Genomic DNA, 14,769 nt, shown 5'->3' on the forward strand with positions numbered 1-14,769 from the left:
GAAAGTGCACACTGAGTAAACCCCCGATCGAACCTAATACCCTGCAAATCAGGTTCGACGAAAAAGTCACACTAGGCAAACCATGTGTGGCAAGTGACCCGAGGCGTCGGGGATTTTTCTGCGACTATGTGGAGTTAGACTCATTTATCAGTTGGACATCAAGAATGTTTTCTTTCATGTTGACCTTTAGAATGGTATCTATATGAAGAAACCACATGATTTAATTTGGCAGAGAGAATCTAGTCTTGTGTGCAAGTTTCGTTGTTTCGTATATTATTTATAAGAGTCCCCTTGTGCTTGGTTTGGACGGTTTAGTGCCACTATACATGAGTTTAGAATAATTAGATGTGAATTCGATTATTCTATTTTTTACATGCATATGATTGCTAATAAGTTCTTATATTATATTGTTTATGTTGATAATATTGTCGTTACTGAAAACGATCAAAATAAAATACATGCTTTTAAATAACATTTGTACCAGTACTTTCAAACTAAGGGCTTAAAACTACTTAGATAATTTTTTGGCATTGAAATACTTCATCACCTGATGGCATTGTGTTTTTACATAGAAAGTATATTTTTGATACGTTGGAAGAATAACCCATTACAAAGTGTAAGCTTATCTGACTCCCGTATGAATGCTAAATTGTAAACTTCTTTTGGATCAATGGGAACTTTGAAATACATTAGTTGTTATCGACAATATTGTTACTCATTTTGATATTTTATATGTTTTTTTTTTATCATATTGATATTCCATATGTCAATTATTTCAATTTAAAATTTTTATTATTAAAATTTCAATTCAAAATTCAAACCCCTAACAAACAACCCTTAGTATTAGATGAACACACTCTTAGTAACTTTTATATATGTAGTAACTTAAACATAATTTTAATATTAGATAATTAAGATTAATAATTCGTTATTTAGTCATTCTTATTGCGAACTTTATCAGATATAATACATCATATTGAATTAAAATAACTGTAGCGGGTCCGATCAACAAATAACAATAATAATAATTGTAGTGGGACATAAAATATTAATATAAATTAAATTATTAAATATAACATATAAATTTCTTGAACTCAAATACGACGTGAATTCTATCAAATCTAATAAAAAGATACTTATTTCGTCCACACACAAAATAAACATTTACTTTTAGCTAGTGGGTAATTAAAAATAGTAAAATAATATTTTTGTCCATATTTTTTTTTAGTGTAAAAGTAACGATGTGATGTAAAGTAAGCGTATTTGTGAAAAAAAAAAAAGAGGTATTTAATGACATGTTTACTTTATAATTGGACGTCTCAAAATAAAAATATATATACTTTCTAACTTGCTGAAGAAGTATTAAATTATCATATGAAATTAATTTAAACATACAAAAATACAGTTGAATTACATTATATTTTATTAATATCATAAATAATAGTGTATTAAATTAGATATAAAATACTCATTTCGTCAGGCTCTAACATTTTATTATATTATTATATTTTTATAGGTTTTTTAACAAATATTATTATAATAGTATATGACATTAATAAAAATATTTTTGTCATTTTTTTTAATTTTTATATTATATTTTTTATAATAATTAATATTTAAATATTTATTTTGATATTTCTAAAGTAATGTAGTAATTCAATATATAATTTATTATAAATATAAATAATAAAAACTATAAATCCTAAATTATTTTGAATTACCTTTTACCAGCGGAGAAATATAAAGACTTTTGATTATAATTTGAAATGATTTAAAATTAATTGTTAATTTGAATTTTTTGCTTACATAATATTTTAATTTAATATGTTATTAAAAAAATAATTTATTTATTTTATTAAAAACGGTACTAATTTGAATTTAAAATAATAAAATAATAAATCCTATACTTGGTTTGCGTAATAAATTTAAAATTTAATAATAAATTTAAAATTTAAATAATTATTTAATATAATATATAATTATTGATACAATATTTAAATTTAAAATAATTTAAGTATAATATAACAAATATAAATTTGATTTAATATTAAAAAATAATAAAATTCTTCTAAAATTCCAACCAAACACAGCCTCAACCTGATATGTTTCGATCAGGTAATGCTATAGCCAATGTCGTATTCATATAAATATATATATATATATACATATATATATTATTTTCCATCAACAATAAAGTATATGTATTTAAAATGACAAGTCATTTTCATAAAATAAAATTAAAATAAATTATATAAAATACGTGTCAAGTTTTTAAAATGAATATATAACATATTTATGGCAAAAAATAAAAAAAAAAATAAATCCCGTGTATAGGCCGTGTCTCTTATGTATGTTTATTCATTTTTTACATATTTTTTAATAAATATTAATAAAAATGCCATATATAAATACTCTCATATAATATATTATATATTTTTTAAATTATAAAATATTATTTTTATAACAACTACATATTTTTTATAATTAATATAAAAAAATAAACAAATAATTAGTTTTATCCATATATATTGAAATAAAAATATTTTATTTCTTTTTATTTCAAGTTAATGAATTTTTTCTATTTAGTTTGATTTTAAATTTCATTTGAAATAAAAAAATAAAAACATTGTGTTCACCCATTTAATATTTTTTATATAAATTTTTTCATAAATATCATTAAAAAATACAATATATATAATATATATATTACCCTGTACTAAAAAATTAACAATTTTAAATAAAATATTATTTTTTTTTATATATTATCAATACAATTCTAATATAAAAAAAATTTAAAATAAACAAATCCCTAGTTATTATTCCCTCCTTTCCAGATAATTTGACCGCGGTAATGTGGATATGAGAATTTAAGAGGGATATAATTAGTAAATAATTAAAAATGTATTAGTGAAAATAATTATCGTATAATAAAAATAATTATAGATTAAGATAATTGATTAGTATAATTAAAATTAAAAAATTAAAAATTAATTTTTTAAAAATAAGATTAAAGTGTATAATTATTTTTTAAAAAAATGACAAAATAAGTAAGACGGAAGAAAATAAAAAGGTGAACATGAGAAGTGGGACGAAGGGATTATTATTATTATTATTATTATTATTATTGTTTGTGGGTAGTTGTAAGCTTGTAGTTGGGGTGGGTTGGTGGGGGAGTATTGCTTGTTGATATATTTTTTTGAGGTGAATTAAAATTAATAAAAAATTGTTCATATTTAATATTTATTTATTTTTTTAAAAAAAATTATGTTACAAATAAACACAAGAAACCCATGGCTCACGTGGATTTACTAATGGTGAGATGGATTTTTTATTTATTATTTTTTTACTAATGGTGAGATGGATGATGACCCAATGTTTAGATTATTGTGCACGTGTCGATTATATATATCCATCAATACAAGACAAATTTGTAGTATTATAAACAACATAGGTGGATATTTGGCAATTAGCATTTTCATCGATTTTAAATTTATTTAATAGTTTTATATTATTTAATTAGTTACATAATTAAGTAAAGTATTTGATAAATATATATACATATATATTTTAATTTGTTGGAACTTAAAAACAATTTAGTTCACATTTTATTTTATTTTTTTATTTGTTTTATTTGTCCTTAAACGATAGGCTTTCATTCACATATTGTGTATTTATTTTTTCATAATAAATATGTAATAAATATTTAATTGCTTTATTTTAACATTATCTATTCTTTTACACATTTAAATGCTATTAAAATTAATATATTTTTTACAAGTAAATTTATAAAAATATATTGAATAAAATATTGAAAGTATAATTAATAAAAGACTGCATGGTCGTAATTTTAAATAAAATATTAAGATATTTTATTAGTATATACAATTATATTTTAATGGAGTGACGGAATATTTTAATGTTCATAATTTGTTTTTTAGGTAAAAAATAAAAAATGAAAATTGTTGGACATATTTATTATTATTATTATTTTTAAAGAGACCTAAAAATTAATTAGATTTGTTGGGCTTTAGAGAAAATAAAACCAGTGGACTGCAGTACAGTTATTTAAGCCCAATAGTAGAGAGCATAAAACCCATCTCTGGGGTTTCGGCTATGGCGGAATTGGAGCGTATAACGACCAGCGGCTACTAGAGAATGAGCGGGGAGATGAGCTCAGGAGTTCCGTTTCAATGGCAGACGAGACGAGATCGAAATTAATCGCTGTACTTTGGTATTAGTGTGATTGATATGCTGATTGATTGAATTACACTCTTCGTATCTCGGATCGAACTCGCTGCCTCATCAAACTGGCAATGCGATTGATCGCATCGTTACCCCGCCGCCATCGTTGGCGGCAATCGCCACCGCTCCCATTAATTTTTGCTTCTTTCAATTACTCTCACCCTTCGTCGTCGTCTTCTTCATCTTCACAATCCTTATTTAGTACCTCAATAAGCAACTACACCACCACCTCAATTCTCCTTAACTACCGTAAAAGCAACTGCAGCACTCCGCATAACTATATTCGGTTCTCCCGACGATTTTCTACAGAAATTCCTCTGCAAGGATCAGACGAGTTCAGTTTTCCTGTAAAAGCTGTAATCTCCCTGCTCGATTCTTATCACGATGCTTCTGGCTTACCCTGGTAGTAGTAAATCTGTTGCACTTCTTCATAATTTTCTGATTAAGGATTTAGCAGTGGAATAGTTTCCGTATCGAGATTTAGAATTTACAGCAATATGTGTGGCATGAGTTTTTATTATGATCTATTTGAATTTGTTCTTATGGAGATTCAATCATACTCTATCACACCTATATACGGTGCTTATTACATCCAATTGAATCCCAATTTTTTTATTTTTGGGTATAGTTGTTTCATTTTCTGATCATGTTGTTGATGGATAATTTTGCTTCTTTTTCCCAGTATTAGTGTGGTGATTTCTAACGAATTTCCCTAATCTAGCTGAGGACTTTTGTATTTAATTGACCACATGGTTGTCTCTCTGTAGCTTTAACGGCTGTGTATTAACTTAATTGAGTTAATTTTGCTAGGTGGGTTGTAATATCATCGTCTACAGTGGCTTTGAGGCTTGCATTGTTTCCTCAAAAAGTTTTGCAACTCAAAAAATTGAAGAGGATAGCAGAGCTGCTGCCTAAACGTTAGTATCATTCTTTATTTATTTTAGCTAATTATGTATATCTGAGAAATTGAAAATAGCAAGGATGGAGTTATGACTAGAACAAAATTTGCTTATTCTTTTTTTCTTCTTAATTTCTCAGCTACATTAAATGTGGAATTTAGAGTTCTAAAGAACACTCAAAAGAAAATTCGTTTTTATGTTGGATAAATTGCCTCTTTACTTTGGATGGTTTAAACCTATAATTGATAAAAAAAACCCTATATAATGATAGTTAAATTAAGGATAATTAATCCTTGTTAAGTTTGTGGTAATTAAAGTATCTTAAGTTATTATTTATTAAGAAACTTTCTTATTTTTCCCTTAATTAATTAATTAATTATTATTATTATTTCGTGACATTGGCCAAAGCCCTTTAATGTTATAGGTGTGCCCACACCATGAATACAAAGAGGTAATAGGGAAGGGCAATAGGGATGCTGGGAATCGAACCCCCTAACGATCGAAGAGTTAAAGGGTTTCGCAACTAGACTACACCTTCAATTCCAACATTAATAATTAATTTAAAAATAGCTATATCATATAAATCAATGATATTTACTAAAGAAAATAATCATATTTAATAATCCATTAAAGTATATTTTATACTCCCTCGGTCCATCCAAAAGTTATACATTTTGCTATTTTTGTCTGTCAAAACATAAGGTATACATTTTTTAGTAAGTGTGGATTCCGCTACACATTACAAATATCCTTGAACTTATACTTATTTACATCTATACCATTAATCAAATTAAAACACAAAGGGAAAAAAGTCTTTACACAAAAAAGTACCCACCAATCACCATTTAAATATAATATTTCTTAATGAAGTAAATGCATACATGTATACAGAGGGAGTATTATTTTATCTTATGGTTATAATCCATTAGAATAGTCCCTTGAGTTAAATTCTATCCTACAAAGTACCACACCCTAAGGATACTCGGCGTCATACTATGATTCAAGGTATTTCTAGTATCCTTTTGACACGGTACCTTTGTAAATGCAACAAAAGCAGTTTTGTGGAAGCTCGGACAATTTGAAATATAATTTCAATTTGGAATGGTGTAGGGAAAATGTAAGAGCTCTGGTTGCTGAATTTCAATGTGAAGGGTTATAAAACAGTTAAGTTTTGTGATTTTGTACAATGGAATGGCGCAAGAAAATCAAAGATAATCAGGCATTCAGTTGAATGATCAGTTAAGAACTTGGATTCTCAAAAAAAAAAAAAAAAAAAAAAAAAAGAACTTGGATTCAAGGTCCTAGACTTGCTAACACTAAATTAAATGAGAATAATGGTAATAGGTATTAATCCTTTCTAAGATTAAGTTATGGATGTGAGATCAAGTCTCACACTCACAAATTGAAGTGGTGCAACTATGCTTAAATCACATTGTAGTGTTGTTAATAAACTAGAAAGTTTTCAGCTTATATAAGTTCCAAGATATTACATATAACTCCTTGAAAGAACAAAACTTGAAGGGCTGAAACACAAAGTTCACACTTTAAACTTTCACTGATACCAAACATGATGATGAAGAGGAAGACTCCTAAATGGATGTGTGTATGATGCATTTTTTTGAAAATTTGACGCTCATCAACCACTGGTAATGCGAAGCGAAGGCTACTTGTATATTAGGGAATTTCAAGGATGTCTCTAATTGGTGAAATGATGGTTGAATTGGAGTTGGTTCTATAGGAGTAGAGGAATAATCTTCAAAATTGTGGCCTAGAGTCTAATGATGTCAAAAATCATGAGTAATCAATTTGAGCGAGTTATAGATCTTGGAAGTCTGGAAAAGGTGTAATATGGTTTGGTGAACTGAGATTGGGTGGACTTTGGTTTGGTTAAAAGACACTGGTTTAGAAGAAGTTGATAGTGGAAGTTCATTGGTTTAGCAGTTTGGAGCCCCTTGGCATAACTGCAGATGATCAGTCTGGTGGTCTGAATCTCCGTGTCACCAATACACGAACACTGTATCACACACTGTTGAATTAATAGATGGGAGTGGTAGTTGTGTTCTTACTTGGATGAAAAATGAAGATTTACAGTTATTTCTATGAGAAAAACATTAGTCATTATCTCTGAAACCCGGCCTTTATATAGCATCATTCCTCATCTTTATTATTATATTTTTTAACTTTCCAATTTTTTCTTTCTCTACTATTTTAAATTATGAAACATGTAAGAATAATGTAAGGTGAAGTGTTTAATTCAACATAACATGTATTTTTTTCTTTTTGTTGTTTTGTGCATCCTAATAGTACCTCCACCATTTCCACCGCCTCTGTCTGGACGAAGTTTCAGAGATCAGCTTACCCTTTTCTTCAAGGAAAAGAAGACTGCTGGGTGCCCGTCACTTTTTTGGTTTATTTCATCACTGGTCATTGAGGTCCTTTTCCTCTTTGCTTTGCTTGGATTTTATCCAAAACCCTTGGCGAACAATTTATCTTGCCATACAGAGCAGTTGTGTTATATAACTTATGTTGTAGGTGCTTTAATAGATCGAGTAATCTGTTCCTTTATCCAAGAAAAAGTATTTCTAGTCTAATATGAATACCTTTACGTTTTGCCGAGATATAAGGTGAAGATGGAATTGATTTTAGGTACTACTGAAAAGTATGTTTTGAGCAAAGGACCCCTTGTATACTATTTCCTTATCTTGGCAAAGTAAAAAATGTACCTTTGCAATGTGGAGACATAATGATGACAATGGCTGTGCTGACAGCATCACATTCATTGTCAGCTAAGTGCTTTTTTAGGTCCTTTGTTTTACTAGTCATTCAATTCATTGAAGCTGTTTATTCTAGTTTGCTTTTTTATTGGTTTTGTCTTTGTTTATCTGTAGTGTGTACTATTATAGATTCACTTTCATCACTTATGGTTCACAATATTTTCTCTCTCACTTGTGAGCTCCATTTACTGATGTGTTTTCTTTTGAAACGATAAGCTAGTTACAACTGAAGTAGAACAATGACTTAAATTTGCAATATTCTCTATAACTTCTACTTTCTGAGTATGTTAGATGAGGTGTCATCTTTCTTATTTTCTGGTCTCTTGAATAATTTGCAGGTCCCCTGCTTTTTTGTGTGGCTAATGAGCATCCGTAGGATGTCGTTAAATAATCACCCTGGTTTTGATAGTGTAAGGCCAACTTCATTATTTTAATCTGATTTTTTTATTTGAAATCCCCTTCTGGCATTTTGCTGCTCGTTGTGAATGGCAAGTTGAATCTTATCTTAAAATATTACAGGGAGGAACTTTATGGTTTGAGAATTTGACTGAATATCCACATGGTACACTGGGTCCTATTTTCCCACTGATAATTGCAGGCCTGCATTTCACCATTGTTCAGGTTGGTACAGTTCTTAGCATGTAACTTTGATTCTAATTCAACATTTACAATGGGTTTCAGAACTGATGAAGTTTGAGATTGTATGTTGGAAAATTGTTTGTTTGCCCTCATCTTAAAGGATGGAGTATTGGAGTGTGATGATAGTGTATCAATGTATTCCATGAAACATTGTTTCCTTTACAATATATTGAATAAATATCAAAACATTCCTTGTTGGAAATCAAAATTGATTTAAAACTCCACAATATGGCATCTGTGATTAAGAGACTCCTAACGAGAGTTATTACTATTGATTATTTGATATGGCTTCCCAGCGTCATATGATACTCATGCCAATAGTCTCCTTGGATTGGCTTCTATTGTCTTTCCATTCTTCTTTGAAGGCTTTTAGAAATGGCTTGTGGATATCATTGAGGAACGCTGATTGTTATCTTAAAAGGAAACAAGCTGTTCAAGCCAGTTAGATTATTACCAGTGAGAGAGGGGTTGGTTCTTTATTTCTTACCATGGGTCTGCTACTTAAATAGTATATTAATAATGGAATTGGTTCTACTGATGTTTAGAATTTATCACAGTTGGTCCTTACTGATGGAAGCTTTTGTTTGAGTATCCTTTAAGTTGTTTCTTTACATTCTGGTGTTTATCGCTTTTCTAAATCCAAACAGAGATTTTAAAACCATTTATGTTTAAAGATGTCTTTCAAGTTGTTTTCCACAATGCTAGCTTTAAATTCGGATGCATGATTTACAGCAAAATGATTTTAAAAATTATACATACATATATATATTTACTAATTACATGTATCTACTTGTCATTGCTGCTATTCTTGATTGGTCACATTTCTAATGGGGAATATTCTAAAGTCTTATTTAAGTTACTTTCAGATTTCTCTTCAGAGACATTCACGTGAGAATTTACAAGGTTTATTGGGATCATTAATGAAGGTTAGCTGGTAAAACTTATTTAAATGCTTTCTTTGCTCCACTTTAGATCCATTTCCATCTGCAGACTTAACTAGCTCACGATATATTATTTCTTATGTTGTCTATTCATATAAATAATGCATTGCATGATGTTTGTACTGCAATAATGGTATATTTGCATAAAGTTTGTTACCATAATATCTTAATTTACCCATAAAACCTAATGTCACAGATCACCTTTTTGTATTTGTACATAGGAGTGGTTAACCGTACTTATATCCTAGTTTTTGTTGTGTTATGAAGTTATTTGTTCTGCAAAAACAGTCATGGTAGTTGTGAACATTACATTTAATCCTAATTCCTGACATGTGCTTTAAATAATTGCAACATGTAATATATTTAATATAATGGCGGCAATCTAAATATTTTTTTTGCTGTATATATAGATATACAAGATTTATTTGGAACTGCTGACTTTGCCTATCTTGGTTGCTACATTCAATGTTCCTCAGGTACATTGCTTCATCCACTTTGTATTATCACTATACTGTACTAGTAAAGTTTTTATGTCAGGCCATGTTGATCACCCATAAACAGAGCATGACAGTTTATATATGCTTCGTGCTGCAATGTGAAGTTCTCAAATTCAGAAGGAATATATATATTATTTCATTTGGAGGTCGTTTGACCTATGCATGATGCTGTCAAATATGGACAACTAATTATAGGGAGACATATCCCCGGGATTATGGGATAGTTTCTAAACACACAATCTAATTTAATCTAAAAAAGATATAGCTGTGATAAGAAATAAAGCTACAACTAGAATAAAGTGAAAAACTTCCTAAACTACACAATGAAAAACACAGTCTTAATAGAAGTAAATGAAATTTCTTTGTTGAACATGCATATTGAATTTTGCTACTTATTTTATGCTTTATTTACATGAATCCAATAATAATTGGTTATATGTTTCTGTGTTCTTGGTATTTTTTCTCAAAATGTGCATGCTCTTTCTCTCTCTCTTTATATATATATATATATATTCACATATTTATATATCTCTTTCAGGGGAGCTTGATATATTGGCTGACAAATAGCTCTATGAGCCTGACACAGGTTGGTAGTACAAAAAATTAATCCCATTAATATTTCGATCTGTTATGGGAAAAATTAAGTGGCAGTATCGATCCTGGGTTGGTTCCTATAGTATCCTTTTATTAACTATATTGAGCTCAGTTTGTTATAGGGTGTGCTTTTTCTTCTGATGCACAGTTGTCTTTCATTGCACACTGTACATCGACTGTGATGGATTATTAAATGATATAATTGTGATGAATTAGTATGGTGTTCTTTTCATGTATCCAGTGTTATGAATCAGCCTGTTGTTGATATGTCATTTTACTTTTCTTCCTTCCTCTGCAGATAGTGAGCTTACAAAACCCCAAATTTCTTGATCTTCTTGGGATTCCTAAAATGAATGCTGCAGCTCTTGCTCCAACTGAGCAAGAAAGACAAAGCTCAGCAGCAGCAGCAGCAGGTAATATTATTCGTACAAAGGACGGTCAGATCTCTGTAGAAACACTATCACCTGAAGAATTGGTTTCTGTAAGTGTGGAACACTCTACACTTTCAATATCTTTGAAATTTTCTGAAAGCTCTTGTTATCAAGCTGTCTTACCACATTTCCACAGTATTCAGTCAAAATCTTAACTGATGGCCGTAAGGATACTGCAATTAGATATCTAAGGTAACACAATATTTGATTTGTCATGTGTTTTAGGATTTTATTTATTTATTTGTTTTCCATGTTCGTTTTGCATCTTGTGATGTGTGAAATGCAGAATTGCTCTTGAAAAGGATCCTGGAAATGTAAGAGCTTTGCTTATTATGGGGCAGACATTAATTCAAAATAAACAATTTGCAGAGGCGGTTGACTACTTAGAAAAGGCAATTTCAAAGGTCTGTTTCAATTCTATAATCTATAAAGTTATCAATTTTCTTTGGGTAAATAACACCTGAAAGATGTGATCCATGTTGATAAAAATATATGCATGTGTAACATTAAATAAAGGCGAATGAAATGTTATTTCATCCGGGCGAAACATATTGGTTTTCATTAAACTGTTCTTGTTCTTCCAACTACTTATACTAGTTAAATGTCATACACATACACCACTTTTTAGTCAAGTATTAGTTACTCTCCTAATAAACACTCTGACTGGGGGTTTTTCCCTAATTGAATCCAGCTCCGCGATGCCAACTATCCTACAGAAGTTGAAAAGGTCGATCATCTGATTCTTTCATCTCTATGGGCTGGTATTGCTAATGTGAAGCAGGTATCATCTGAATCTTTGCATTTGTTAATTTTCGTAATGTTGTGAATCCCATATACCCTGGATTGGCTAGAGACAGGAGTTACTCATGACATGATAATATATTGAATTTTCGACTTGACGACAGACACAGTAATAGGGAAAAGATTATATATACTGCAACTGGGAGTTATATCTTCAGTCCTGTTTATAAACATGTTATATATCATTGATCATGGATAGATTAAACTAGATTGCTATGGTGGACAAATTTTAAAGCATCAAATCAATTGAAGGTATTAACTAGAAGGCAAGTAGTGACATTCTGTGGCTAGAATCAAGTGGGCCGAGACATACAATTAAGCTATCTATTCAACGAGGTACACTTGTTGTGTAGTGTAACTTTAGATTAAATTGAGGACAGTTCTCTGTTTGCTCCAAATGACAGTTTTTCAGTGAATGCATAATTACACTGCTTAAATTTTCCAAGAACACCCAGGACGTCAATTCTGCGTGGGGACGAAAACATGTGACATGTCTGTCTTCTGAATTCTGATTATTTCTTCGTCCAAATTAGATAATATCACAATGTGCCTCTGATTTGATTTTACTACGGATAGATGAGATATTGTCAATGCTGCTCACCTTTTAATCTTCTCCCTGCTCTCTTCTACACGGGTTGAAAATTGAATGACACAACATAGATAGTTGATTAATTAATTTTTCCATGTTTTCCACACTGGTAGGGAAAGATGGAGGAGGGTCTTCAGCATCTCGAAAGAATAGGTCAATTAGAAGAGCCTGAGGATTCTAAGAGCAAGGCACACTACTATGATGGTTTACTTGTTCTTTCAAGGTGTGAAATTGTTTCCTCAACTTCCTTTTTTTTCCGAATTTTATGTCATTTAACATATTCTATATCTCCTGAATTTCTTTATTTCATTTCTTTCTAATTTGGGTTTGCAGTGCTTTGCTTAATGTGGACCGTAAAGCTGAGGCATTAAAATACTTGCAAAAGGCTGCTGCTTATAACCCTGAGTACAATGTGTATTTGGAACAACTGGAAGCAGAGACACAGGATTTTACAAGCGATCTAGTTAACAGCAGGAGGGAATTCTAAGCTAGCACAACTAGTACAGCAACCAAAGGGGCACATCCAAATTCTTCCGTAAGCCTTTGGTGGATGGATGACCATGATGCCTCCGACACATACAAGTTAATCGAATAACGCTCTCCTCCATGATGGTCCGGTACTACACCCTGACTGAATTCATACGTTCCATTTGATTGTTTATGTTTTTTGTACAATACACCCTGACTCAATTTATATGTTCTATCTGATTGATTATGTTATCGTACAATAATAGGGGGATGAGTTATTATGCCAGAATTGTGATGATGATTAGTGTTTGAAAGATTTTGATTGCTGCAAAAACAAGCATGATATTGATTATTTGATTGTTAGACTGTGCACTCTCATTCCTAGCTTTTGAATTAATTTTATACATACATCACATATCTGTTTCTTGTTATTTGATTTTGGGTCGGCATCTGGTATCTGACTAAGCTCGGCATCGCCATTCCTCCTGTGTAATCCAACGATTACTACATGTCCTGGTTTATCCTCTTCTCTGCAGATTCAGGGCTTCTCTGAGACTTTCCTCGGATTTTTTAGATCATGTCTATCTGGAGGATTGCAAATTGCAGCTTCTGCTCGCGGTTATCAATCCCAAATTCAATGGAACAAGTAAGTAACACACTTGTTTATGTAGTTTTTCTGCGCATTTTGTTAACGTGCTCATACAAAATGCCATGGCCTTATCATTTGGGAGTTTAATTGAATAAGTCTTGCATATTTCGTTCATTTTGCACATTTAAGTTCCCTTGAATTCCGTTAGTTCATACAAATTCGCTAAAGCTGCTTCTGGCAATATGATACATTGTGATGTTTTCCATTTGGTTTTCAGTCTAGATTTTGATTTTGATTTTGCAACAGATCCTTCAATTTGGATGTTAGTCGAACAGGTTAGGTTGTACTGTTTTGTTATGTCTGCACTAGGATGACCTTGATTTTCCCTCCAATCTTGTTTATTTCTTATCTTGTTCTCTTCTGTCAATTTCTAAGGCTTACATTTCCTTTTTGAGCAATTATGCATGCTACAACTAACTAGTAACTATTAATACTTTTTTTTTTACACTTATTTATCATTTATCTTTACTTTATTATAAATTTATATTTAAAAGTAAGGTCAATTAGTATTTATCTTATTATATCTATCTATTATTATTATTGAAATACTAATATTTTTTAATCTGCATAGAAGGAGTACATCATTTGTCTACTAAATTTATGCCTGATTTTTTCTTCTTTTGTTTGTCAAAGTATGCACTTTCCATATATATCAACTAATTTTTACTAACTTCTTAATCTATACTTTTTAATATTATATTTATTTACAAATAAAATATGGCATGATTACTTACAAATTCAATTTATCAGAGTTTTTTCACTTTATTAACTAACTTATATTTCTAAACCATTATTACTTTATATCACAAATCATAATAAACTAATATCATAGTACTTCTTTCTTCCTATATAAAATGTTTTTTTTTTTCCTCATATAATTTTTTTATATAAAAAAAAATAATTACATTTTAATTTCACTTTAAATTTTATAATTTATAATTTTTTTTTACTTTTAACAAATAATTCAATTATTTTAATTTATAATTATTTGTATTATATAATAATTATTTTTATAAATATATATATTTTTATTATTTACTAATTATATTTTTTTTAACTTTTATATTTACGTAGACAATTATATTTATGAATACATGTAACTATAAAAAATTAAAAAAAAAGTGTATCTCAAATGAATACAGACAGATTTTGTGGATGTGGACGGATGAAACCACTATTATATCAGGATTTGCTGTTTCACAAAGGCAAGTATAAATGTTTGCCTTCCATTTTTTTTACCATAAT

General features: G+C 29.7%; 1 protein-coding gene across 3 annotated transcripts; it reads left to right on the forward strand.

Moving 5' to 3' along the window:
* The first annotated feature begins 4,114 nt into the window (after positions 1-4,114).
* Positions 4,115-13,521, forward strand: LOC127242639 (ALBINO3-like protein 2, chloroplastic). Of its 3 annotated transcripts, none has more exons than XR_007836846.1 (15): positions 4,115-4,645; positions 5,053-5,159; positions 7,446-7,573; positions 8,254-8,325; positions 8,435-8,536; positions 9,421-9,480; positions 9,906-9,971; positions 10,531-10,578; positions 10,885-11,067; positions 11,154-11,209; positions 11,304-11,421; positions 11,709-11,798; positions 12,521-12,630; positions 12,741-13,024; positions 13,412-13,521. XR_007836846.1 is itself a non-coding variant. In XM_051262257.1 (14 exons), the coding sequence occupies exons 1-14, from the start codon at positions 4,314-4,316 to the stop codon at positions 12,892-12,894; spliced, it is 1,626 nt and encodes a 541-aa protein (XP_051118214.1). In that variant the 5' UTR covers positions 4,115-4,313; the 3' UTR covers positions 12,895-13,383. The 3 variants fall into 3 exon arrangements, 1 of the variants encoding a protein (XP_051118214.1); XR_007836845.1 differs by having other exon boundaries at positions 12,741-13,019; XM_051262257.1 differs by lacking the exon at positions 13,412-13,521 and having other exon boundaries at positions 12,741-13,383.
* The last annotated feature ends 1,248 nt before the right edge of the window (positions 13,522-14,769 follow it).

Source organism: Andrographis paniculata, unplaced genomic scaffold, assembly GCF_009805555.1.
Source record: "Andrographis paniculata isolate CXL003 unplaced genomic scaffold, ASM980555v1 Contig87END, whole genome shotgun sequence".
Lineage (NCBI taxonomy): Eukaryota > Viridiplantae > Streptophyta > Magnoliopsida > Lamiales > Acanthaceae > Andrographis > Andrographis paniculata.

What these genes read in the sequence shown, in the direction of transcription:
- LOC127242639 (XM_051262257.1), top strand. Translation starts at nt 4,314, where the DNA reads ATGCGATTGATCGCATCGTTACCCCGCCGCCATCGTTGGCGGCAATCG. An exon ending in AGCAGAGCTGCTGCCTAAAC is followed by an intron (nt 5,160 to 7,445) that starts GTTAGTATCATT and finishes GCATCCTAATAG; the next exon opens with TACCTCCACCATTTCCACCG. An exon ending in TGCATTTCACCATTGTTCAG is followed by an intron (nt 8,537 to 9,420) that starts GTTGGTACAGTT and finishes AGTTACTTTCAG; the next exon opens with ATTTCTCTTCAGAGACATTC.